Genomic DNA, 27,574 nt, shown 5'->3' with positions numbered 1-27,574 from the left:
CATCCGTTTTGCTTCCGGGTTCACGGATTCCGGCTCTGTAACTGGCTGGAGTCGCTATGACACACTCCACGCATGCCCGCAGGAGCCGCCTGTTATGGCACAGGTGGGACGTTCCTTCAGATCGCATGCACCAGTGATCTCACAGTAAACATCTATATTTACAGTTCCTTGTAAAAGTATTTATACCCCTTGAAATTTTCCACATTTTGTCATGTTGCTACCAAAAACATAAACGTATTTTATTGGGATTTTATGTGATAGACCAACACAAAGTGGCACATAATTGTGAAGTGGAAGGAAACTAATAAATGTTTTCCCAAATTTTTTACAAATAAATATGTGAAATATGTGATGCTCCATGCTTTTAGTGTTCATTCATACTAGCTTGCACAATAAAACCAGCTGTTTTAGGGTACGGACTGGGTGTCCATCATGTATATGTGGTGCCTTGCATTGTTACAATGCAACACACTGTTTACCTTTTTCTTAGTTCAAGTTCATTGGAATATCACAAATAAATTCAGAGCTGCAGGGCGGTGACATGAGGTGAGGTCCAGTTCAGTGCAGAGAAATGCAGCATGCCTGCAACCCACTGCAACCCACCTCAAGGCAGTATTGTGGGGTTAACAGGACACAGAAAACAATTGCTTTCTATGTGTCTTTGCTTCGAGCCTGTGTTGATCTGTACAGATTAATGTAGTTCTCTGCACGTGGTGTAAATGAGCCCAATGGCACCCACAGATGTATATAGGACCTACATCTTCTGGGCTTCATTGCTGGTGGTACAAATGAATATCTTGCTTGTGATTATATTTACATATATACAACTAACTGTAGATACTTAGGAGAGATTCAAAACAGACCCCCCTGTATTCATCTGTCTTCTAGATCGTAAGGTAAAATTAAAGAAAAAATGTACTTAAAGTGAAACTTTACCATAACAAATTAATAAAAAATAATGGGGGAGATTCAGAAAGAGATACGATGCCGTATCTCCTGATACACTGTTGTATCTCTGAGATCCGACAGTCGGATCTATGCGACTGATTCATAAGAATCAGTTACGCATAGATCTCCCTTAGATCCGACAGGTCTAAGTGACTTACAATTATAATAAGAGGGGGAACCAATGCGCAAACCAACCTAATCAAGGATAATTCTAAACTAAAATTAAAATTAAAATTAAAATAGCAGCCACGACAAAAAGTGTTCTCACACTCAAGACAGATATGAATAATGGTAGGTGTAATGGCGCTAAAAACACTAAAAAAATGCTTAATCAATATATAATCCCATATAGTAATAAACAAAGAAATCCGTAGTGAGTCCTCCAATGGATATAAATATAATGTGTTCCACTCTGAGTAAATCCTGGAATACCATCCAGCATCAATAAAAAATGTGAAGGGTATTAATAGTGGTAAATAATAATAAATGATAAGTGAACAGCTGTGCCAAGTACTGCACAATGTTGCATCAATCCAAAAAATATATAGTAACTAAATGAACATCAATAATTGTGAAAAACAAATCCAATCTTATAAAACCACCAAAAACGATAGTCCATTTAAAGTGCAGCGTGCAATACTTAAAGTGCAACAAATTCCAAAGTGATCCGAAATATTAATAAGACATGCAAAAAAATATAATTAAAGCATGAAGAAAATATTAAAATCCGTATGTGAAAAAATATATCCAGTGAAGCAAATAACAATGTCTCTAAAGTTCACCAAATAAGATTAAAAAAATTTGTAAAGGCAAAGTGATACTCATCAAATGTCACAATGCATAGAATGATGAAAAAAACAGCAATAATAAATAATGTTCAGTGTAAAGATGTGCTCCAAATCACAGATCATTAATATCCACAGCATTCAGTGATCCATGCTGGATGTGCATACATGCTTAAAAAACTTTCACCATCAGGCTTCCCAGAAGTGTCCAACAGACTAGGTGTTCCAGCCCCTTACCTCAGAGCGGCTTATATATAAGCCTAAATGGATGTCTCACAGGCAGTCAGCTGTTCATCCAGCCCTTCAATCCCACGACTCGGTCACGGATACTTGCAGTCTCTCAGAGGGAATATAAAGCAAGGGGAGCCTCCATAGTGTAGTAACATCAAAGCATTTTATTAAAAACAAGTAAACACTTACATTTCTAATGGTACAAAATCGGCGTGTAAAATCTTTGTGTCTCCCGCTCTACGGCCGCGAGCGGGTGACGTCACCAGCAGCTCCTCCACGTCCTCACGCGTATCGCAACTGATCAACGTTGCTTACTCATAGGGTGGAGAGCGGCTGGTATGGAGGTGACTTAAATAGCGCCAGGGGGGCATCCTAATAACATCCAAACTAACGTATAAAGAAACAAATTCCTGATGTGAAGTACAAGGACTTCTAACAATGTATATAAGACTGAAGAAAATATATAATAGAGATAAAATGAATACTAATGCAACCGCGCTCAGAGTGCTCACTCTGGTGGTCAATACATGATATTACAAGATGTATTCAACATAGGCAGACGATAATGACAACCTCTAATTAAGCTGGAAAATAGACAATTCCCATATATAACCAAACGAGGAAAAAACATGATGTTTGACCAATAATATCCAGATAGCTCAATACACACTATATCTAGACAAATCCAGGTCAGTCAGAGCAATAACCACGCATAATAGTTACTAAAAAAACTAATGCTTGTGGACCAATAATCTTGCTCAATAAAACGAATAAAATATAATACTGATGTGGACAAATTCTAAATAAGACCAGATAATAAAACTGAAGAATGGGGGTCAGAATCTATGATAATAGAATAGATTTCAACTACTTAATTTAAAATCATTAAAATAGTAAAACTTCTAAAAAAGTGGAGAAGGAGATAAAATTTCTAGTAATTGGATATAAAACAATTCAAATCAAATTCCACATTGTGTCCATGAGGTATTAAAGTGCATAATTCGTGTATCCAGCGGGATTCTGCCTGGCTAATTTTTTGCACTTTATTGTCACCTCTCCAGTGCGGTTTATATTTCTCAATGCCCCATACCATTAGAGAGGAGGGGTCTTTATTGTGGTAACGTTCGTAATGGCGGGACAAACTGTGTTTGGGGTACCCATTTTTTATGTTTTGTGTATGTTCACGCAATCTTTTCCATAAATTTCTTTTAGTTCTGCCAACATACTGTATTTTACATGGACATTCAAGAAGGTACACTACCCCTTCCGTGTCACAGGAAATAAAATCTTTAATTTTATACTCTTTCCCTGTGACACTGGATTTAAAGCCTTCCTTTTTCTTTTTGCTCTCTTTTGTATGTTTGCATGTAAAACATCTCTTGCAGGGGTAGTATCCTTTTTCATTAAAAAATGACCTGATCCAGCTTCTTGACACTATCTCTGTTGATGGGAGCTCTATATATATGGCTACAGCTGATGTTTCATCTCTGTATACCATCATCAACCATGAAGAAGCAATCCAAGCCACTAATTGGGCGCTAACTGGTCTCAGTGATCTAAAAAGTACACAGAAGAGCTTTATACTTAAGTGCTTGGAATATAGTCTTGATCACAATTATTTTTGGTACGGTGATGATTATTTTAAACAAATTTGCGGGATAGCGATGGGAGCCAAGTATGCTCCCAGTGTGGCAAACCTCTATATGGCGGAGTGGGAAGCAGAGGTTTTATATAACAGAAAACCACAACAACTACTTTTATATCGGCGTTTTATTGATGATATTTTAATTATTTGGTCAGGAGATAGGGAGAGCCTTTTAGATTTCGGCTTTTATTTGAACTCCAATGACAAAAATATTAAATTAACCTGGGAGATCAGTGACGAGAAAATTAGTTTTCTGGACTTGGAAATTGCAAGAGAAGGGGTTAAACTAGTAACCAAAACGCATTTTAAAACTGTAGACAGAAATAGCTACTTGCCCTTGGATAGCTGTCACCACACCCCTTGGCTGGAGAACATCCCCAAGGGGCAGTTTTTAAGACTAAGAAGAAATTGTACAAAGACTGAGGTATTTCTGGAACAAGCTAAGTTTATTGGCAAAAGATTTGTTGAAAAGGGCTATAAAGAGGACTATATTGAGAAAAAAATCAAAGATGTCGCGGCCCTAGACAGAATTACCCTTATTCAGGACTCTGTAAAGAATAATGCCTTTGCTGGAAAAGTACCACTGATAATGGACTATAGTGTCCAGCATAAGCAGCTTGAAGCAATTTGCAAAAAATATTGGCATATTGTGAAAGCCGATCGACATTTGTCATCAATTTTACCAGAAAAACCAATATTTACATACAGAAGGGCCCCCACCCTAAGAGACATGATAGCTAAGAATGTATTGGATCCACCGGAGAAAAAGAGTTTCTCATTTTTTAATGAAAAAGGATACTACCCCTGCAAGAGATGTTTTACATGCAAACATACAAAAGAGAGCAAAAAGAAAAAGGAAGGCTTTAAATCCAGTGTCACAGGGAAAGAGTATAAAATTAAAGATTTTATTTCCTGTGACACGGAAGGGGTAGTGTACCTTCTTGAATGTCCATGTAAAATACAGTATGTTGGCAGAACTAAAAGAAATTTATGGAAAAGATTGCGTGAACATACACAAAACATAAAAAATGGGTACCCCAAACACAGTTTGTCCCGCCATTACGAACGTTACCACAATAAAGACCCCTCCTCTCTAATGGTATGGGGCATTGAGAAATATAAACCGCACTGGAGAGGTGACAATAAAGTGCAAAAAATTAGCCAGGCAGAATCCCGCTGGATACACGAATTATGCACTTTAATACCTCATGGACACAATGTGGAATTTGATTTGAATTGTTTTATATCCAATTACTAGAAATTTTATCTCCTTCTCCACTTTTTTAGAAGTTTTACTATTTTAATGATTTTAAATTAAGTAGTTGAAATCTATTCTATTATCATAGATTCTGACCCCCATTCTTCAGTTTTATTATCTGGTCTTATTTAGAATTTGTCCACATCAGTATTATATTTTATTCGTTTTATTGAGCAAGATTATTGGTCCACAAGCATTAGTTTTTTTAGTAACTATTATGCGTGGTTATTGCTCTGACTGACCTGGATTTGTCTAGATATAGTGTATTGAGCTATCTGGATATTATTGGTCAAACATCATGTTTTTTCCTCGTTTGGTTATATATGGGAATTGTCTATTTTCCAGCTTAATTAGAGGTTGTCATTATCGTCTGCCTATGTTGAATACATCTTGTAATATCATGTATTGACCACCAGAGTGAGCACTCTGAGCGCGGTTGCATTAGTATTCATTTTATCTCTATTATATATTTTCTTCAGTCTTATATACATTGTTAGAAGTCCTTGTACTTCACATCAGGAATTTGTTTCTTTATACGTTAGTTTGGATGTTATTAGGATGCCCCCCTGGCGCTATTTAAGTCACCTCCATACCAGCCGCTCTCCACCCTATGAGTAAGCAACGTTGATCAGTTGCGATACGCGTGAGGACGTGGAGGAGCTGCTGGTGACGTCACCCGCTCGCGGCCGTAGAGCGGGAGACACAAAGATTTTACACGCCGATTTTGTACCATTAGAAATGTAAGTGTTTACTTGTTTTTAATAAAATGCTTTGATGTTACTACACTATGGAGGCTCCCCTTGCTTTATATTCCCTCTGAGAGACTGCAAGTATCCGTGACCGAGTCGTGGGATTGAAGGGCTGGATGAACAGCTGACTGCCTGTGAGACATCCATTTAGGCTTATATATAAGCCGCTCTGAGGTAAGGGGCTGGAACACCTAGTCTGTTGGACACTTCTGGGAAGCCTGATGGTGAAAGTTTTTTAAGCATGTATGCACATCCAGCATGGATCACTGAATGCTGTGGATATTAATGATCTGTGATTTGGAGCACATCTTTACACTGAACATTATTTATTATTGCTGTTTTTTTCATCATTCTATGCATTGTGACATTTGATGAGTATCACTTTGCCTTTACAAATTTTTTTAATCTTATTTGGTGAACTTTAGAGACATTGTTATTTGCTTCACTGGATATATTTTTTCACATACGGATTTTAATATTTTCTTCATGCTTTAATTATATTTTTTTGCATGTCTTATTAATATTTCGGATCACTTTGGAATTTGTTGCACTTTAAGTATTGCACGCTGCACTTTAAATGGACTATCGTTTTTGGTGGTTTTATAAGATTGGATTTGTTTTTCACAATTATTGATGTTCATTTAGTTACTATATATTTTTTGGATTGATGCAACATTGTGCAGTACTTGGCACAGCTGTTCACTTATCATTTATTATTATTTACCACTATTAATACCCTTCACATTTTTTATTGATGCTGGATGGTATTCCAGGATTTACTCAGAGTGGAACACATTATATTTATATCCATTGGAGGACTCACTACGGATTTCTTTGTTTATTACTATATGGGATTATATATTGATTAAGCATTTTTTTAGTGTTTTTAGCGCCATTACACCTACCATTATTCATATCTAAGTGACTTACACCGTCGGATCTTAGGCTGCAATCTCCCGGGTTTTTTTTACGTCGTTCGCGTACGGCTTTTACCGGCGTATACTTACCCCTGCTATATGCGGCGTATCTAATGTTAAATATGGCCGTCGTTCCCGCACGTCGTTTGCGTAAGTCAGTCGCGAATACGGATGGACGTAATTTACGTTCACGCCGAAAACAAAGACGTTCTAGCGACGTCATTTGGAGCATGCGCACTGGGAAAAATCGTGGCCGGTGCAGGCGCAGTACGATCGGCGCCAGGAAACGCGCCTGATTTAAATAATACACTCCCCCTAGCCGCGGAATTTGAATTCCGCCGGGGGAGTTACGATCCGCCGGCGCAAGTTTCGAGGTAAGTGCTTTCTGAATACAGCACTTGCCTCAAAAAATTGTGCTGGCGGATCGTAAATAAGATAGATTACGCGGATCTAAAGATCCGCTGATCTATCTGAATCTAGCCCAATGTTTTTTAGCAAAGAACATTCATTCCACATTAATAATTATGGTATCAAAATCAGTGTGTGCTGTAAATTGCATCCAGCATTGCTCCAATTTTGTCTTGCTGGAGGCTGCCATTTTGCTGATGCCGAGAGCCCATTAGGCAGCAGATCAGCCTCTAGTGGCTCTGATTTTCAGCACAGTGCTAAAAAAATAGAGAGCAACTGAGCATGTGTAGAGCAGGGTGAGGCAGTGTATTACTGGATTTTAACCACTTCCCGACCGCCGCATGTATATGTACGTCCACAGAATGGCACGTACAGGCAAATGGGCGTACATGTACGTCCTTGCCTTCTAGTGGGTGGGGGGTCCGATCGGGACCCCCCCCCCCGCTACATGCGGCGGTTGGGTTCCCTCGGGGAGCGATCCGGGACGACGGCTATTTGTTTATAGCCGCTCCGTCAGGATCGCTCCCCGGAGCTGAAGAACGGGGAGAGCCGTGTGTAAACATGGCTTCCCCGTGCTTCACTGTGGCGGCGTATCGATCGAGTGATCCCTTATATAAGGGAGACTCGATCTATGACGTCAGTCCTACAGCCACACCCCCCTACAGTTGTAAACACACACTAGGTGAACCCTAACTCCTACAGCGCCCCCTGTGGTTAACTCCCAAACTGCAACTGTCATTTTCACAATAAACAATGCAATTTAAATGCATTTTTTGCTCTGAAAATGACAATGGTCCCAAAAATGTGTCAAAATTGTCCGAAGTGTCTGCCATAATGTCGCAGTCATGAAAAAAATCGCTGATCGCTGCCATTAGTAGTAAAAAAATATATAATATTAATAAAAATGCAATAAAACTATCCCCTATTTTGTAAACACTATAAATTTTGCGCAAACCAATCGATAAACGCTTATTGCGATTTTTTTTACTAAAAATAGGTCGAAGAATACGTATCGGCCTAAACTGAGGGTAAAACTTTTTTTAGATATGTTTTTGGGCGATATTTATTATAACAAAATGTAAAAAATATTGAATTTTTTTCAAAATTGTCGCTCTACTTTTGTTTATAGCGCAAAAAATAAAAACCGCAGAGGTGATCAAATACCACCAAAAGAAAGCTCTATTTGTGGGGAAAAAAGGATGCCAATTTTGTTTGGGAGCCACGTTGCACGACCGCGCAATTGTCTGTTAAAGCGACGCAGTGCCGAATCGCAAAACCTGGTCTGGGCATTTAGCTGCCTAAAGGTCCGGGGCTTAAGTGGTTAAACAGTATAGGCACTTATGTTTAGTGTTTTACATATCTATACCTGCAAAAGGTGTGAGCCTGAAGTGATCTAGCAGGACTTAATTTTCTGACTAAAGTTCTACTTTAAGCCATACAGGGTTTAAAGTACAACTAGGATATGACTAAAATAGAGCAAAAAGTAGTTAACTTTTTTATATCCTGTCATTTAGTTTCAGACCCAGAGCTTAAGAATATCAGACCTGCACCGAAAATCCCACTTTTGGAGAGGAGTAGTGAGCATTACACTTATTGAGGGGCAAGAGCTCAAAGCCATGGATGCTAATGGACTAAGTGACCCTTATGTGAAGTTCCGGCTAGGACATCAAAAATACAAAAGCAAGGTAACTGTTTTTTTTTGTGTGTTTTTGTGTAGAAATACAGAATTGTGTTATTATACTCTGCCATCAGGGTTGGCTTAAGAGAATGAAGAAGAATGAAGAAGCTAAGTTAGATATAAGATGTGTGGACCTAATTTACACTATATTGACAAAAGTATTGGGGCACATGCCTTTACACAAGCATGAACTTTAATGGCATCCCAGTCTTAGTCTATAGGGTTCAATATTGAGTTGGCCCACCCTATGTATCCTTCGTGGATATGGGTGTGAGCAACATGTAGGTACGTTTTTATGAGTTTTGGTTATATAGCGGTGAACAGTTTTAGGCTTTATATCAACAGAATATCAGCCACCACTTAAATGATCATTCCCGTAGCCCCAACAAACTCAAAATAGATATGGCAAAACAATTATATATTGATAAGTAGTGTACATAGAGGGTCTAAAGAGTGGGTCTAGTACATAGTGTAGTTTATCACTAATACTGTGGTGTATTACTCATACTCTTTATCTTAAATTGAAGATGTCCCTATTTCCATATCCATTACAATAGACTGTTAAAGACGTCCAATGTGTTAAAAGAGACTCTTAGTGAACACGGGCATATACCGAGAGAACACTTGTAACCATAATTAGGATACTAGGGGCAGTTGAATATTAATTTGTCATCTGTCCCCATCAGTAAGGCTGCATATGGTGGAGAAACTGATAGTCACTAGTCAGCTTTCACATAGAGGGTCTATTTATAAAACATTAACTGGACGGAAGTCACACACTTCTGTGCATGCTGTATGAATTTGGGCTGCATTATACAGTAATCCCTATGATTGTTAATGCCATTTATTGGCCTAAATACATTATATTCTTTCATTGAGGTATTTCAGAAAATGATACCCCATTCTGGCCATGAGACAGAATTATGGCCAAAATTTGTTCAGTATGCATGAATGTGTGTGGCTTTTTCCTAAACAAATGTTTTATAGAAAGGCCTTAAAGCATTAGTAGTGTGTTAAATTGTATTCATTTAATAAGAATTACTGATATACGGTAGGCTGATATTTTTTACATGGAAGAAGGACAGCATAATCAATGTATTCACACTGTATTGATAGAATGTAGTACAACAATTCTCACTTATAGTGCATAAAAAATCTTCACCACATTTTGATTGTCTCCATTTAGACTCTTCCAAAGACCCTGAACCCTCAGTGGAGGGAGCAGTTTACAATGCATCTCTTCGAGGAACAAGGAGGTGTAATTGACATCACAGTATGGGATAAAGATGCAGGCAAGAGAGATGACTTTATTGGAAGGTAGGGAACTGCAAAATGCTTATACCTGCTTATCTCTGTTCCTTTAATTGCATCTTAAATAAAAGCCAATAAAAAAATTCACATTTTAGCCAGCAGATGTCATATTTTACCTTTTTCTGGAAAAAAAGGTTTCCTCTGTTATTATGTGTTACTTAAAGTGCTAAAATATGACTTCACTGATTGCCGAAAATAATCTGTTTATAAGCTGGGAAACAAATGTCTATTTTGCACCCAGCTATGCATATATATTGTTAAACAGATAGATAGATAGATAGATAGATAGACAGACAGACAGACAGACAGACAGACAGACAGACAGACAGACAGACAGATAGATAGATAGATAGAAAAGATTGGTAGATAGAGAAATACAAAATAAAATGAATAAGTACCTTGTGCTGTGCATGCAAACAAAGTTAATTGCACAATCTTCAAAACAGAAAAAAGAATACTGACCAACATGCCTGCAAAGAGTAAGTGTAGTCACTAAGTCAAGTTGAGATTAAAATGATTTACGCAGCATGGTCTTGGTTCTTGGGTTCAGTTCCCAGAAAAGGCTCTATCTACATGGAGCTTTCCTTCATGTTTGCACGCAGTCACAGTGTTGTAATTCTCTACCTAAGCCAACAAGTATAGTGGGCTGCTGCCAAAATAGCTCTATTATGTGTTTGTGCGACTTTGATAGAGTCTAACTGTGTTTTTATAAAAAAATAATTAACACCCTCCATCAACACCTAAATCTTTTCTATTCCCCTCTCACTTCCGTTTGTTTTGAATGAGCAGTGCTTGTTAGTTGTGGTCATATGCACTGTTCTATGTACAGTACAAATTCCAATGTCCTACTCTGGAGTGAGCAAGCGATTGGGGCTACATTTCTACATACAGTGGGACCATGAAGGACAAACTTTTCTTAAACCAGGGTTCAACAAAATCCGGGGCGCCCGGTCGCAATTGCAACTGGAATTAGCGACCTGGCGCCCGGGGAAGGAAGCTTAGGCCTGCAGAAGGCCGCAAAGCCGCGGCCACAATTGCCGGCCTGGCCCGATTGCGCGGGAGGTGGGGGCGCATGGAGACCCAGGATACCCCATCCTGTGTCTCCGTGCGCCCCCATCTCACTGACCCTTGTCCTATGCCCTATGGGAGCAGTCCTATGCCCTGTTGATTCTATCCTCTGCACTGCTGACCCCTGTACACACTGCCCTGCTGACACCCTTTCCTCTGCCCTAATTACCCCTGTTGACCACCCTGCTGAATCCCATTCTCCACCCTACTGACCCCTATCCTCTGCTTTTTTGACCCCTGTACACTCCCATGCTGACCTTCAGTTCTCTGTCCTGCTGGCCTCTGTACACTCCCATACAAACCACTGAACCTATCATCTACCCTGCTGACTCCCCTTCCTCTGCCCCCCTGACATTTTCTCCTGCACCCCCCACATCAGACAGGCTGGATTTGGTCCTGATGTTGAGTCGGACTCCCCAAGCTGCGTGCTGTTGTTTTGGACTGGTGATTGACCCTGCCCTGCAGATCTCCATACTCTGCCCTGCAGATTTCTGCTCTATGTCCTGCTATTCCATCCTTTGCTCTGCTTACCCCGTTCACTGCCCTGCTTATCCCATCCTCAGCCCCACTGGCCCTATCCTCAGCCCCACTGATCCTTGCCCTCTGCCCCGCTGACCCCTGTCCTATGTTCTGTTTACTCCATCCAATGCCCCACTAACCCTTGTCCCCACCCTGCTGAACCCTGTTCTCCACCCTACTGACCCCAGTCCTCTGCTTTGATAACCCCTGTACACTCCCATGCTGACCTCCCATTCTCTGACCTGCTGGCCTCTGTACACTCCCCTACCCTCTACAAACCGTTGACCCTATCCTCTGCCCTGCTGACTACCCATCCTTTGCCCCCCAATATTTTTTCTTTCACCCCTACATAAGACAGGCTAGATTTGGTCCTAATGTTGAGTCAGATGCACTGAGCGGCATGCTGTCATTTTGGACTGGTGACTACAAATGTACAGGTGCAGGAATTGGGACTGATATGAGGTGTGAAGGTGCAGGAATTAGGACTAATCTGCGGTGTTCAGGTGCAGAAAATGGGGTGATCTGAAGTATGAATGTGCAGAAACTGGGGTAATGTTCGATATGAGCTTGTTGTCGGAAAATCCGACCGTGTGTATGCTCCATCGGACATTTGCTGTCGGAATTTCCGACAACAAAAATTTGAGAGCTGGTTCTCGAATTTTCCGACAACAAAAGTTGTTGTCAGAAATTCCAACATATGTACATGATTCAATGCACAAAAATTCTACGCATGCTCGGAATCAATTAGACGCATGCTCGGAATCATTGAACTTAATTTTTCTCGGCTCGTCGTAGTGTTGTACATCACCGCCTTCTTGACGTTTGGATTTTCCGAAAACAATTGTGTGACCGTGTGTATGCAAGAGAAGTTTGAGGCAACATCCATCGGAAATGTATCCACGGTTTTGTTGTCGGAATGTCCGATCTTCTGTACGGGGCATTAGTGCCGATCTGAGGTGTGAAGGTGAAGGATTTGGGGTGATGTCCCAAAACCTGTAAAGGTGAATTGTGACTGATTTGAGGGCACCGTTGTTTATCCTGCTCTATGTGTGCTCTTGTGACTGAATTACCCAGTCTACAGGATGTAGCATTGTGACTGTGCAAAGCAGGGTGGAGGTAGTGCTCCAGTCAGTGGCCCAGATATGTCACTGACTAAGGGAGTACATTCTCTATAGACTTTGTATAAGTCCCCCTCTCCAGTGTCTCCACCTATAAAAATAAAAAAATCCCACAATCATTGGTGGTGAGTGACACTTTATTCCTCTTTTCTGGTTTCACCTACACTGGGTGACGGGGCAAGCCCTTTTCCCCAGTGGTGCACTCTCTGCTCAGCCTCCCCATCCATCCCAGTACAGCCCCTCCCTGCCCTGCTCAGCCCTGCACACAAGGTGGGAGCAGGCAGGCAACATTTTTAGCTGCCTAGTGAAAGCGATGGGCTTGTATGTGAATCGGGAAGTCAAAGGGCCTGCTGAGTTTCCTTTTTTACATACAAGCCCACCACTATCATCTGGCAGCTTAGAGTGTAGCCTTTTCTGCCCCCCACATTGTGTGCACTTGTAGCTGGGAGCAACTTGGAGTATCTTGGCACAGGGTGGAAGTAACTTAGGGGCAGTGAGGGGCCCCAGGTCAACTTTTGCTTCGGGACCCACAAACTTCAAGTTGCGTCCCTGAGTTCATCCATGCCTTTTAGCACTAAGCGCTGTATTTCCATAGACTCAAAAGCATATTACATTTCCCATTAGTTGGCTATGAGGACGCTGAGGAGAGTGATTGGCTGTAAACAAACAGGAGGGGCCAGGAGGACTGTGACCCAGGATTGGCAGGACTGCTATGGGGGTTATGTCACGTGGGTATGTTAGAGAGGTACAGGGAACTCTGCAGAAAAACAGCTGTTTGAGACACAGGACTAGAGCAGGCACAAACAAATGACAACACTGTAAAGGGAAGATCATCCTGCAGATTGTTGCCACTGGGAAGGAGGAGTGCAAGCTGCCGACAAGAACACCAGGTATTTATTTATTTGGCAGCCTCTAATGCAAAAAAACATTTTTTAAAACAAAAATGTCCACTTTAATGTCATCTGCTGTGGAAGAAGAATTCAGTAAATGCAAATAAAGCTTTAACGCTACCCATAAAATGTTACTTGTTGCTACCCAAAATGTTGATAAAGATGAGAAAGATTAAAACCACAATTTTGTTTTATTGCTGTCTTTGTCCCTGTTTGTGAGATTTCTCTATCTATTTCACTGGTGTCAGACAAAACAGGGAGTCAGCGAAAAATCTCTCAATGGGGACACGCTTTTACTAAACGAGCTTGAAAAGATTATTCAAGTATTTATGACTATGACTACTGTCTTCATTGGGAAGTTCCCACACACTTCCAGTTCAGGGTGTCACAACAGGAAGTGAAATACAATATCTTTACTAGGGACATGGCAGGGGGTGGTGGGGAGAGCGCATTGGATCAAATGGTGGGAGTGGCTAAACTGCAATAACAGTGGGAGAGTTTTGATGGGGCATTGCTAAATACCAGGAGTGTGTTACATACAGAATGCAGAGTTCAGGCATGTGCGCAGCCTATTGCATTAGGGTGTGCACCCAAAATCTCAAACACACATGCCTTTCTCTGCAGCTTCAGCTGCACTGAACAGTGAATGAATGGGAAATGATCAATGCTGAGTGGTTTTTCATTCACAAATGAAAGCATAGTAAACTCTATAAGATTGAACACAGTGAGTGATTGTGTTCATTTAGAAAATGAAGGGGCTTTTAAATAACATAATGATTAGCCCCTTTTCCTGATCTCCATCCTAAAACAAGCCCTGCAGCAACCAGGGAAGAGGAGGAAAGCCAGCAGCACTGCGGTGGGGATGCACAACACAGGGGGGAAATCCCAGGCACAAGGGGGAATTGGCACCGCACAGAGTGATTGGGGTGTGCCCGGGCACACCCCCTGCACACGCCTATGTATGTACAAAGTGCAGAGTTCAGGAGTGCAGAGTACAGAGTTTAGAAATCCACTACATACAGAGTGCAGAGTTCAGGAGTGTGCAACATATAGAGTGCAGAGTTCAAGAGTTTGTTACATACAGAGTGCAGAATTCAGTAGTGTACTACATACAAAGTGCAGAAATGTGTTACATGCAGATGACAGGAGTGCATTACATACAGAGATCAAGGTTCAGGAGTACATTCAGAGTTAAAGATTGAGCTGCGTACAGAGTGCAGTTCATGAATAGGCTGCGTACAGGGTGCAGAGTGCAGGGTTCAGGAGTGTGCAGGCAGGAAACAGGCAGGCTGCGTACAGAGTGTGGGCTTCAGGAGGAGTGTGCTGCATACAGAGTTCAGGGTTCAGGAGTGTGCTGGTACATTGTACAGACTATGAAAGTACATGGTGTGTTTCATCACTGCAGCGGTCACTGGGCAGTAGCATACATAGAGGCAGCAACTGTGCTAGCTGCAGACACAGAGCACCAGTGCCTACTACACTCCGGCATACTCACCCCCCTTGTGTGCCTCCCTGCCACCTTAACACCTTGCCTCCCTGCCATCTTAACAGCTTGCCATCTTAACATCTAGTCGCCCTGTCACCTTAATACCTTGGCGCACCCTTGCCTCCTTAACACTTTCCTGACATCCCAAAACATCCCGCTAGTTCACCTCCCCTTACACATCAATCAAAACAAACTACTGGAGGTTGCATCCTTCCCTGCAGGATCTCTGAGGCTGGTCAGTGAGCTCCCTTCCTGCCTGCACATGTCAGCACTAGAGAGCACTGAGCCAGAGCGTGGCTTAGTGCTGGGAGTAAATGGAGGGGTAAGGGAGGGTGGCAATGGTTCTGTGGAGCCGCTGGGAGATGAGCGCTATCAATTGTAGACACAGGAGCTAGCTAATCTTGTGTTTACAAGTGATAGTAGTAAGCAGAAAGCACAGGACCAGCGCTGAAGGTGGGGGAACTCTGTTTAGCCACATTTCTGCTGGAAAAGAAGCCCTTAGTGTAACTTTGAGTGTACATGTTACTTTTATTTTGTGTTTTTGCCTTTGCTGATCTTGTTCTGCATTAATGTCATCAGCCAAAGTTTTACTAAATACACTCATTGTTGTGCTTTGTAAATTATCAGGCATGTTGTGTATACATTTATATACTGTGGCCCAGATTCTCAAAGGCGTTATGCCGGGGCACCTTGATTTGCGCGGCGCAATTGAACAGATGCGCCGTCGTATCGGTGCGCCGTACCCACAGAACCAGGTACGCCAGAAATTAGTCTTGTTTCGATCGGCGCAACGTTTGTGCGCCGGCGTAGCGTAGGCGCACATTTACGCCGAGAACGCCCAGCGCTCCCATTGATTTCATAATCAAATATGCAAATGAGGGATATACCGAGATTCCCGAACGTACGACCGCCCGACGCAGGCTACGAGCGGTGCGCGTAAGCTGTTCGTCCGGTGTAAACTTGCCCCTCATAAAAGCAGGGGCAACTTTGCACCAGACGTGTGCAGGTCAGCTGGAGAGCAGCTTTAGCAGCACCCTTACGGACGAGCTCAGCAACCACACTTGCAGGACAAGACTTCTGTATGCCAACATGCCAGGGGCAGGCATGGTCATAGCACAACTAGTGTGCGCCCAGGCGCTTCGAATGAGAAGGAGAAGGAGGAGGGCACGGCAGCGTTTTTACCGAACGCCATTAGACGTCTTGGCCATCGGGGAAGCAGAGGTGTATCGCCTCTTCAGATTTAATACTCAAGCCATCCAGGAAATAACCACAATCCTGCAGGATGACCTTACAAGCCCAACACACCGCTCACATGCAGTGCAGCCACTGATCAAGGTCCTGGCAACACTCCACTTCCTGGCCACTGGATCTTTTCAGCGCACAAGTGGAGGTGTGGCTGGGATGTCACAAACCAGCATGAGCAGATGTGTGCACCAGGTTGTACCCGCAATCCTGAGACACATGTCCAACCAAATCGTCAGACCCACCCAGGAGGTCCAGCGGAATAAGGCAAGGGCAGATTTTGTCAAAATTGCAGGATTCCCACGCACCATCGGGGCAATTGATTGCACCCATGTGGCACTACAGCCCCCCCGTGACACAGAGCACCTATTCCGCAATCGGAAGCACTGGCATTCTATCAATGTCCAGGTTATCGTGGATGCCCATGGCCTCATATGGCACGTCCGTGCCAAACACCCCGGATCCTCTCATGACAGCTTCATCTACCGCCAAAGCGACATCCCAATGGAGTTTGACCAGAATGTGTACGGGGACAGCTGGCTGGTTGGTGAGTGACATGGGTGTCAGGTATGACTGTCCCCCCCATGACGCAGACATTACGAGGGACACATGCATGACTAACCTCCTCCTGTCTTTTCTCTTCCAGGTGACTCAGCATATGCACTTGGACCTCATCTAATGACCCCATTCCGGAACCCACAAACCCCAGGAGAGGAAAACTACAATGCTGCACACATAAGTACCCGTGCAGTGGTGGAACGAACCTTTGGCCAACTGAAGTCCCGTTTCCGATGCCTGGATAAGTCTGGGGGGACCCTGTTGTATTCCCCAGACTTTGTGTGCCAGATCATCGGGGCATGTTGCATTCTGCACAACTTCGCAGTGAGAAAGGGCCTGGAGGTTGAACTACGTGATGACCTGAGCCCCCAACCCGACAATCCCCCCCTGCCTGAGGGTACCCCGTCTGCTGAGGGATCAGCAATCAGGAGATGCCTCGTTGAACGTCTCTTTGAACGTTAAACACACACATTAAAAATGGCACAATGTGAATGCACACGTGCACACCACTGTGGTCCCTAGCACACACCCCCCACATGCACATCGAATTGGATTAGACCCAATCAAACCACATTGTTTTAGGGAGCAGTAACGCCGCGCCAAGGCTCCAATTATGTTACTGTACATTCATACACCTTTCACACGGCAGAGGGTGACACCCCTTTGCTGGCAGGAGTGTCAACCCCCCCCCCCCATTCTCACACCAGTCACACTATTCTGCACGCCTCACCGTGTGCATTTGTCAACACTAACTTAAAAAACTCTTTACCAGAGCAATACTTTGAAAAATAAATAAAAAAACTCTTTACCAGAGCAATAATCAACCCGAAAAACTAATTGGCCTGCCTTCGGCCACGGCCCCGGCCCCGGCTCCTCAACTGCCTGGTTGAGGGGGGGGGGGTTTCATCAGGCAGAGGAGCATCCACCGTGGCTGGAGGCCTGCCCTCTAATGCCACCGCTATCCTCCTCAGGAGGTTATTGGTCTCGGTTTGAACACCAACAATGGCAGCTGTGTGCCCCTGGACGGACTCATTTAGGGTCTGCACCTCTTTCACCAGGCTTGCTGTGGTGGTTTCGAGATCCCGCAAACATGTGATAATTGCAGTGGTGTTGCCTGCAATGTCCTGAATCACATCGGTGACATGTCCCCTCTCCCCTAGGCTGTCAGCCACTCGAGTGAAGTCCTGGCCCATCGCACCCATAAGGCGGGTCTGGTCTTCCTGCGCAGTGGTCAGGGTCACAGACAGCAACTCGGGTACCCCCCTGGTTCTCCGCGTTGACCTCCTTGGTCCACGAGAGGCTTCAGGCCTGGCATAGGGTGAGGGATTAGATGGAGGGGGTGGGTTGGAGATGGAGACAGAGGGAGTGGCTGGGTTGGAGATGGAGTCCGAGGATATGGAGGATCGTGGGCTTGAGGTCCGGGATGGACCAGCCAAGCTTCCCAAATCCTCCAAGAAAAGGGACAGTGACACCTCCTCCCCCAAATGCTCCGCATCCTGCAGAACCTCCTCAATGGAGGCGTGGCCACCACTCTCCTCCACCAATGCCGCTTGCCTTCCCTGGGGGTCAGGGGCATCTTCATCAGATGAAGATGGTGTGTGACGGGCAGGGACATCAGCATCAGGGGATGGTGTGGGACGGGCAGGGACATCATCATCAGGGGATGGTGTGGGACGGGCAGGGGCATCAGCATCAGGGGATGTTGTGGGACGGGCAGGGGCACGAGACGGGCCAGCTTCATCCTGGACACCTGTGGATGACACAAAACATTCACATGTTGGTGGACCCACAAACTTGTCACATATTCCCTACCTCCCCCCACACACATGCTACACACCAGATAGTTGAAATAAACACTTACCTGTCCTCAAGGGCGGATGAACAGAATCATAGCCCGGCATTCCCTCAACTTGAACCCTGGTAAGGCACCGGGCAACTACCTCCTCATCTGGTGTCAGACGGATCCTTGAGGCAGGTCCCCCACCAGTGCCCCTGGCATGCCTCGCCATGAGGGCCATCTTGTCCTTGACCCTCCTCCTAAGGTCATTAATTTTCTTGCCTATATGATGGGGCCTCCTCGCCTCATTGCCCACAGCATTCACTTGATCCGTTATCCTCTGCAGGATCTCATCCCTTCGCCCCTTGCTTGTGGTTTTACTCCTGGACCCATGGAGGCGGTCATAGTGCCTCTCCATGCCTGTGAGAATGATGGCCCTCTCCTCATGAGAGAAATTCTTTTTCCTTCTACTTGTACGCTCAGCAGACATGGCAAAGCACTGCAAAAGTAAGCTCACCACCAACAGTAAACTAACAGGTGTACTTTTGCACATGATGGGCGCATGTCTGGGCGTATTTATGCACTTGTTTGGAGCAACTCGCCAATCGCGTTGTGCGCATGCGCATAGGGGCGGGGGACACCCGGTCACGTGACGGCGCATGCGCCGTCCGTTCAGACCATCATTTGCATAAGGTCACGGTTCATTTAAATGTATCACGCCCACTTCCTTCCTACTTTCACTTACGCCCACATACGCCCACGAATTTGCACTACGCCGGCGCAAATTTGAACGCCGGTGCTTCGGGAATACGGAGCTTACCTCTCTAAGTTAGGAAGGCGTAGCGCATCTTGGATGCGCTACGACCGCATAAGGATGCGCCGATGTACGAGAATCTGGGCCTGTATGTCTTTATTTTAATAAAATTCTCAATAAAAGTTACATTGACACAAAAATTACATGGCACCTCCAATGTACCGGGTAACCGCCAGTGAAATGTGATAAACTGGGGAGGCTTAGACAATACAATCTTATGATTTATATATGGAGTGATATTATCATAAAACATTGCTTCCATAAAGTACATTGCAGATTGTGAAATAGAGCAACTCATTTAAAGAACATAGTTCATTTTGTTTTATTTGAAGATAAATGTAAAATTCAAGGTTATCAGATTGTCACATTGTAGCATATGAAATCATGCATTATGCTAAAATAATCACCCCTTCCTGTCTCTCTCAGTATGTCAGTGCTGAAGGTACAGTAGTTAGGTGTGCGCAGAATGGCAATGACTGTAGAGGGCCAGCACAGAATACTTATACAGGGTGCATTACATGCATAAATGGCAAGGATTATTGTTTTCAAGGCTCTCTGGATAACAGTAAAAGTCTACAAAGGAAAGCCATGGGACAAGTTTGGGTCAATGTGTGCTTTTTTTAATTTAAAAACATTAACAGTCTATTCTACCTAGAATTGATAGATTAAGTTTAGGGCAGATATTGAATACTTAAAGTGAGCGTAAAGGCTTTTTTTCCTTAAAATAAAATAGATGTTATACGTACCTACTCTGTACAATGGAATTGCACAGAACGGTCCCTTACCTCCCCTTTTGGAGTCCTCCCCTAGCGCTCTCTGCTCTTTCTTCTTCTTCTGAATGCCCCCTCAGCAAGCCAGCAGCTAAGGGGGCACCTGTACGTGCATGCTCCCAAGCCAAGCTGTGTGTGCCCACTGACCTATACAACATGGCTTGGCCATGCCCTCCACTCCCTCCTCAAGGGATTTGACTGGCAGTAGCAGGAATCTACGGCTTCTTCTGCTGCCTGTGAGGCTAAAAAGAGAAGGAGCAATGCTGCAGACAGGACAGCGCTGGAGTGGTGAGGGAATGCATTAAAGGAAAATATGTTTAGACTTTAGAACCACTTTAAACTACCTAACCATTTCTTATACCTTTTGGGGTAGATTTTTGTGTTTTTAGATTTTCACTGCTGTTCCTGCCAATACATGCGGTTGCTACTTACTTTGATACTTTTGCATTTTATGTTATGGAACCAAAAGCAACAGAGCCAGGAGCATTGTAATAGCTATAATCCCCAATACATATTAGTAGCCATCAGTTTAAGCCCACCTGACTTAACCTACTGTACCTTCCTGCTCGCAGTCTTCTTTATAATGCGCATGCAATGCACACGCGCACCTGGAAACAGCCACGGAACAGAGAAGAAGTTCGTGGTGGGGCCTTGCCAGCAACAGAACGTTGAAGTAGAAGTATTGAGAACTTTAGTTCCAATTTAATACTCAAAATAACTTTCATTTTAAATCAGCTAAATGCACTCTAGTTATATTAATACAAAGGAGTGCAGCCTTGTTTTTCCCCTGTAGAAAACAGCCAGAGTAGAGAAGCTGGTTGCCTGGCAGCATGCTGCAAAGAAGAACCCTTGCTCTTCGTGTGGTAGCATTGGTTTTTCTGCTGAGGTCTGTCATAACCAACTACACAATGAGAGTTACAGCTCTCCAAATAGTAAACCTCATGCTCTTCTGATTGTAGAGAGCTCTAGCTTTAACTTAAGAGGAAGCATCTCAGACCTCTGCAGAGGGATAACACAGAGAACAGCGTCTCCGTGCTGGCAGGGGACAGGATTTTCGACACTACCTTCTAAAGAAAATAAAGTCTAATGCCGCGTACACACAAATGTTCAATGTGAGCTTTTTGTGGGAAATTCCGTGTGTAGGCTCCATTGGACATTTGCTGTCGGAATTTCCGACAAGAAAAATTTGCGAGCTGGTTCTCAAGTTTTCCGACAGCAAAAGTTCTTGTCAAAAATTCTGATCGACTGTATGCAATTCCGACGCACAAAATCCTACGCATGCTCGGAATCAATTTGACGCATGCTCGGAATCATTGAACTTAATATTTCTCGACTCGTTGTAGTGTTGTATGTCACCGTGTTCTTGACGTTTGAAATTTCCGACAACATGTGTGTGACCGTGTGTATGCAAGACAAGTTTAAGCCAAAATTTAGTCAGAAAAAAAATCACGGTTTTGTTGTCGGAATTTCCGACCGTGTGTACGTGGCATAAATCTTTTCACACCTTTTTTTAAGCATTTGGAATGTATTTAGCTGGTTTAAACTAAAACTTTAGTTGGACTTTACAGCAGACATTTTACCAAAGTACAACAGTGCATAATAAGCCTGATAAACTATACACCCTGTCACTGTGTAGGGATCGATATAGCGAACTAGATCAGCTCGCCGTATCGCTTCTTCTCTTACCACACACAAACTGTTCGCCATGGGGAGAGAGAAGTACAGGCATCAAAGCAAGAAAGAGATGCCCAATGCCTGTTCTTGCTGGTAAGTGTCTGTCCAGAAACTCATCAGAGGGAATCTTCTTGCTGCCTTTTCTCCTTCTGGCAAGCGAAAGGCGGACAATTTAAATGGGCGTGTGCCATTTAAATTAGGCGCGCTCCCGTGCCGGACCTACTGCGCATGCTCCGTTTTTTAACTCCCGCCGTGCTTTGCGCGCCGTGACGTCATGTTTTTGAACGGCGACGCGCGTAGCATACTTCCGTATTCCCGGACGGCTTACGCAAACGACGTTACATTTTAAATTTCGACGCGGGAACGACGGCCATACTTTAGACAGCAATACTCTTGCTGACTAAAGTTAGGGCACCAAAAAAAACGACTAACTTTGCGACGGGAAACTAGACTAGCGGCGACGTAGCGAACGCGTAAATCCGTCGTGGATCCGCCGTAACTCCTAATTTGCATACCCAACGCTGGTTTACGACGCGAACTCCCCCCAGCGGCGGCCGCGGTACTGCATCCTAAGATCCGACAGTGTAAAACAATTACACTGTCTTAGGGATATCTATGCGTAACTGATTCTATGAATCAGTCGCATAGATAGAAACAGACATACGACGGTGTATCAGGAGAAATGCCGTCGTATCTCATTTGTGAATCTGGCCCATAATTTTTTGGGGGGACATTGCACATTGTATTGTAATTAAGTAAAAGCAGATTATGGAATGATCTCTTGATGTGCGGATGACACCCCTACTTTCATCTGCAGAATAGCAGATTTGTCTCTATCACTCGTTCACCTGAGAACCAATAGACATTGAGTGTGGCTGGAAAACTTCATCTATATGTCGCGAAAGGCCAGACTCTGCTAAACAGTCAGGCCCCGTACACACGACCGAGTTTCTCAGCAGAATTCAGCCAGAAACTCGGTCGGAGCTGGATTCTGCCGAGAAACTCGGTCGTGTGTACACTTTTCAGCGAGGAACCCGTCGAGGAACTCGTCGGGCCGAAAAGAGAACATGTTCTCTATTTTCTCGTTAGTCACTGAACTCGACGAGGAACTCGATGTGTTTGGCACATCGAGTTCCTCGGACGTGTGTACGGGGCCTAACAAGGATTTTACTGCAATCCAGCAGTATATTTAAGAATTTGTAATAGTACTCAGCAACCAAATAATCCTTATTTTTTAAGCTGCTTTAAAAATATACAAAGGCAGTCAATTATACAGTAAACACTAGTCCAAGTATGTCTATGTCCTGCTGTTCCATAATCAAGTTTATCACTACTAGTGCGGACTTCAATCAGGATTAAGCTTCAGATAACTATAACAAAGGTCTCAAGCACATTTACATGGCAGTAAGGTATCAAATGTGGTTCTTTAGGTTGTCACCAGTCATTTTGGGTACACTAAACCTAAACTAATTTAATAACTTGCCACAAATATGGGAAGAAGGGTGAATAAAATATCAGGTTATGCCAAAAGGAAGATGGTCCTAATCACCAGACTGAGCTCAGTGATCTTCAAAATCTATCAAACTCTCTATCTCTTATCTGTCTTCTGGTATGTTTTCCCTACCAGTCACTCACCACATCCAAGTTGTTGTCCTAAGGCCTGGGGCATGATGGGACTGTGACATCATAAGAGGCGAGGTGACATCACCCAGTGACCCTGCCCCATGCCTATATAAATCGTTGCGCACCGTGCACACGGCATTACAGCGGGAGAGAGCGTCGCGTCAACATCCGAAGACGTGGAGAGGGAAGAAGACGATGGAGAAAACTGGGCCAACGCTAGTAAAAGAGCTGGAAGAAGATAGCGGAGGAGCCCAGCAGAAGGCAGAAAGCACTGGAGAGCACGGAGAAGGCACCAGAGAGTGGGAGAAGAGGCCGGAGAGTCGGAAGATCCCCCTGAAGTCGGAAGAAGACCCCTGAAGTCGGAAAAAGACCCCCGAAGCTGCCTAATAAATGACTTCAAAAACCTAGTGTGTTTTTTCTTGACACTTTTTCCCCCCAGGTGCATGGGTAGGGGTACGATGTACCCCATACTCATTTACATAGGGTGGGGGGCCGGGATCTGGGGGCTCCGGCCACCAACGGCCAGGGTTGTCGGGAAGGGGCCCTTGTCCTCATCAACATGGGGGAAAGGTGCTTTGGGGTGGGGGGGCACAAGGCCCCCCTGCCCCAAAGCACCCACCCCCCATGTTGAGGGCATGCGGCCTGGTACGGCTCAGGAGGGGGGCGCTCGCTCGTCCCCACCCCTTTCCTGACCAGCTGGGTTGGTGCTCGGATAAGGGTCTGGTATGGATTTTGGGGGGACCCCACGCCGTTTTTTCGGCGTGGGGGTTCCCCTTAAAATCCATACCAGACCGATAGGCCCAGTATGTCCATGAAGGCCCATGAAGGCGAGACCCATGCCGGTTTAAAAAAAAAATTGAGTGTTGTTCCCCCTAATTATTTGGGGGTCAAAGTCGCGTCATTGAAGTCGTACTTCAAGTTGTGGGCAAAGTCGGATCCACAGTCATATGACTGTCTTGTCAAAATCGCGCCCGCGATGCGCGGCAAAATCTTGATAAAATTATAGTTGGAGTTCATGGTACATTGGCTTGAACAAACAAAACATATGGCATACTTAACCGCTTAAGGACCGCCCCACATAAATATACTGTGACAGGGCGGCCCTTAAAAAGGTTGTATTATTTGTACATATAGGTAAGCCTAGAATAAGGCCTGCCTATAGGTACTGTAAATATCTCTTAAACGTGCACTGTTTAGGAGATATTTACTGTATACTGCGCCGATGATGTCATTGGTAAGTGTCACATAATGTGCTACAACACATTATGCCTTTACTTTGCAGGGAAGAAAAAAAACTTTACCTCCTCTTACTTCCTCTTTAAGTGCAAAATCACATACCTGTACGTGATTCCTTCTTCCTGGTCTGGGGAATGCACGTGCGCCGCCGAAGACCCACTCCCGCTGTGATTGGACACAGCAGGAGCCAATCAGCGGGACCGCCATTCTGACAGAGGGGAAAATTTAGATTTTGTGTTTCTGCACGGATCTCTGTTTTCCTTAAGTCAAAGCACCTCACCCACAGTTAGAAAATGGACACACTCCCCTCCAAATAGGCAGAGGAACTAAGAAACATGCAGAGCTGTGTTCTGAATAGACAAGCTGTGTGCTTATCTCCCTCCCCATCACAAAATGTATCTCTTGTTTCTAGAAAACATCTCAGAAGTGACTCATGCTGATAACAGAGGAACAAAGAACTAGAGAGAAACCACACTTAGAGCTTTGGAGAGAGACAAGTGAACACTACAGATATACAGTCTGTGCTTTGTTCAAATTTCATGACTGGGGTTTACAACCACTTAAAGTAATAATAATAATAAAAAAATATATATAATGACCAAAAATAAAGTAGGGTTCCCTCATATCAGTGGTACTTGAAATGTGTCCCCTTACATTTGTAGTCAGTGAAGAGCTTCCTTAGTCATCCAGGCTTGCACAGCTCTTCCAAAGGAGACTGAGAAAGACAGGTAGGTTTAGACCCCTTTCACACTGGGTCTGCGGCCATGTCAGTGCTAAAGTAACGCTCATTTTAGCGGCGATTTATCGCTGTTTAAGCTGTGCTTTTCAGTAGCTAGTGTGGTGCTTTTAACCCAAAAGAAGGGGTTAAAATCTCCCGTGTTCAGAGCTGCCCATTCATTCCAATGGGCAGGCGCTTTGGGAGCGCTAAATACAGCGCTCCCAAACCACCCCAAAGATCTGCTTTCAGCACTTTTCGGAACACCCCAGTGTGAAAAGTCACACTTGAATGAATGGGAGTTGGTTTTTAGGTGCTTAGCAGAGTCTATTTCCAGCGCTAGAGTGCTTGAAAACTGCCCCAGTGTGAAAGGAGTCATATTTATTTTTGCAGAAGAGACAATGCATGTCTCTGCAGTAAAGAGGCTGCTTTCTCATAGTTTTTAAAAGCAGGACTTTAAATCTGCTTTAACCCCTCCACAGCAGTCCCTCCCAACTTTACCCACCAGGGCAGTGGCATCTGCTGCCATAGACTTGTGATCCTCACCCAGTCCAGCCATCTGTTCATCCCATGCCTGTGGTCTGCTTTATTTCTAAAGCTCAGCTAATAAAAAGTATTGCGCCATAAACAAATAAAACATTCTAACAAATGCTAATTATGTCACCAGGAATTAAACAACAATGTGTTTTATTTCACCTAAGGAAATATTGTGTCATAAGAAGTGATTAAAGCTTCCAGCACTGTTGAGAAGAAAATGGAAATGTCATTAAGATTAAAATATCAAGTGGAGGTGAAATGATGGCAATCTCTTTGTGATTATTTAATGCTCCTGACATCTGCATTTCTGTGTCCGTATTGTGTTTGCACTACCTTGCTATAATCAAGCGATAGATCCACGGGAGTGTTATACCTTTATGTAGAGTGGTAATGTGGGACAAATTGCTTTCTGACATATGTGGTAAATTGGAACTTGATGTGACTGAACCTGGGGGATAATCCTGTGTCATGCAATTTTGAAGTCAATGCAGTTTTTCTTTGTTGCAATATGGATAGGTTTATGGTACCCTTTATTGCTGTGAAAATATGCATGCTTATCTTTAAAATGAGATTGATTTGGTTTGTCTGTTTAGTCCATGTGACCATGTCCGTTTTTTCTTCTACGATGTGTGATATTGTTTTTTTTTTTTACAGTTATAGCAGTATATGCATTTTTGAATACTTATAGTGAAATATTATATGTGTATGCTTGTAGAAACCATTACAATAATTTTTATTTATATGCAGAATTTGTGCACAAACAATGTTTCCATTTGTAGACCTTGTGAATTTATACTAATGTAAATGATCTCTTGACGGTGGTAATGTTTTAAAGAGTACCTGTCATGAGACCCTATTTTTTTTTATATATATATATATATATATATATTTGTATAATAGAGAATAGTATCTACTTTCAGTCTGCAGCAAAGTTCCTTTAAAAATGTAGTGACGGATCCTATCCCACACTCCGCTGAGTGCTTCCGTCAGTAATACCGCTTCCTCCATTCTGACCATCAGAGAGATATATTATTATAGCTGCATTGATTACAAGTCTAGCCAGAAATAGCTTGCAGCATTTTGAATGGTTTATTAGACAAAATACAGCCTTTTTATACACTTTTTAATACAAGGGGTTAAATAAGGAGGTAGGGCTGACTCATGGCTACTCCCCTCCGCTCTAGCAACAACTTAGCAGACAACTATACAATTAACATGTTAATTAAAACAGCACTTAAAGCGGAGCTCCACCCTCAAATCAAACTATACATCACAAGCTGTAAAAAAATGTCATTAACCTAGTAAAAAAAAAAAATTAAAATGTTTTACATGACTTAAAAGCGGTGTTGCTAGGCAGAATTCCTAATCTGCCTTCTTCCTGCACCACGGTAGTTCTCCTCTCTAGCCTACGCCGCACAGACTCCGGGGAACGTAGTGTCATAATTTCCCAGGAGTCTGTGTGCTCCTATGTGCCAAAAAATTGCAGGATTTCGGTACAGGAAATGACCCACCTTAGCCAAGCACTGTAAAGAGAGTGCTTGGAAGGCGAGTCATTAGGAGTTTTAACAACGGGGCGGGACGTTCCTCCTCAGCCGTTGCCGTTGTCATAACAACGGC

At 43.6% G+C, this 27,574-nt stretch overlaps 1 protein-coding gene across 1 annotated transcript in view; it reads left to right on the top strand.

The window, feature by feature from the left end:
• The window catches only part of MCTP1 (multiple C2 and transmembrane domain containing 1), a 1,082,102-nt gene that overhangs the window by 495,370 nt on the left and 559,158 nt on the right, over nt 1-27,574 (top strand). Inside the window, exons 9-10 of the mRNA XM_040342284.1 lie at nt 8,456-8,626; nt 9,806-9,936. Coding sequence (XP_040198218.1) covers nt 8,456-8,626; nt 9,806-9,936 — 302 coding nt within the window. The remainder of the gene's footprint in view (nt 1-8,455; nt 8,627-9,805; nt 9,937-27,574) is intronic.

The sequence above is a fragment of the Rana temporaria genome, chromosome 1, assembly GCF_905171775.1.
Source record: "Rana temporaria chromosome 1, aRanTem1.1, whole genome shotgun sequence".
NCBI classification, from domain to species: Eukaryota; Metazoa; Chordata; class Amphibia; order Anura; family Ranidae; genus Rana; species Rana temporaria.
The sequence above is the reverse complement of the archived record's forward strand: the minus strand, read 5'-3'. Positions and strand labels throughout refer to the sequence as shown.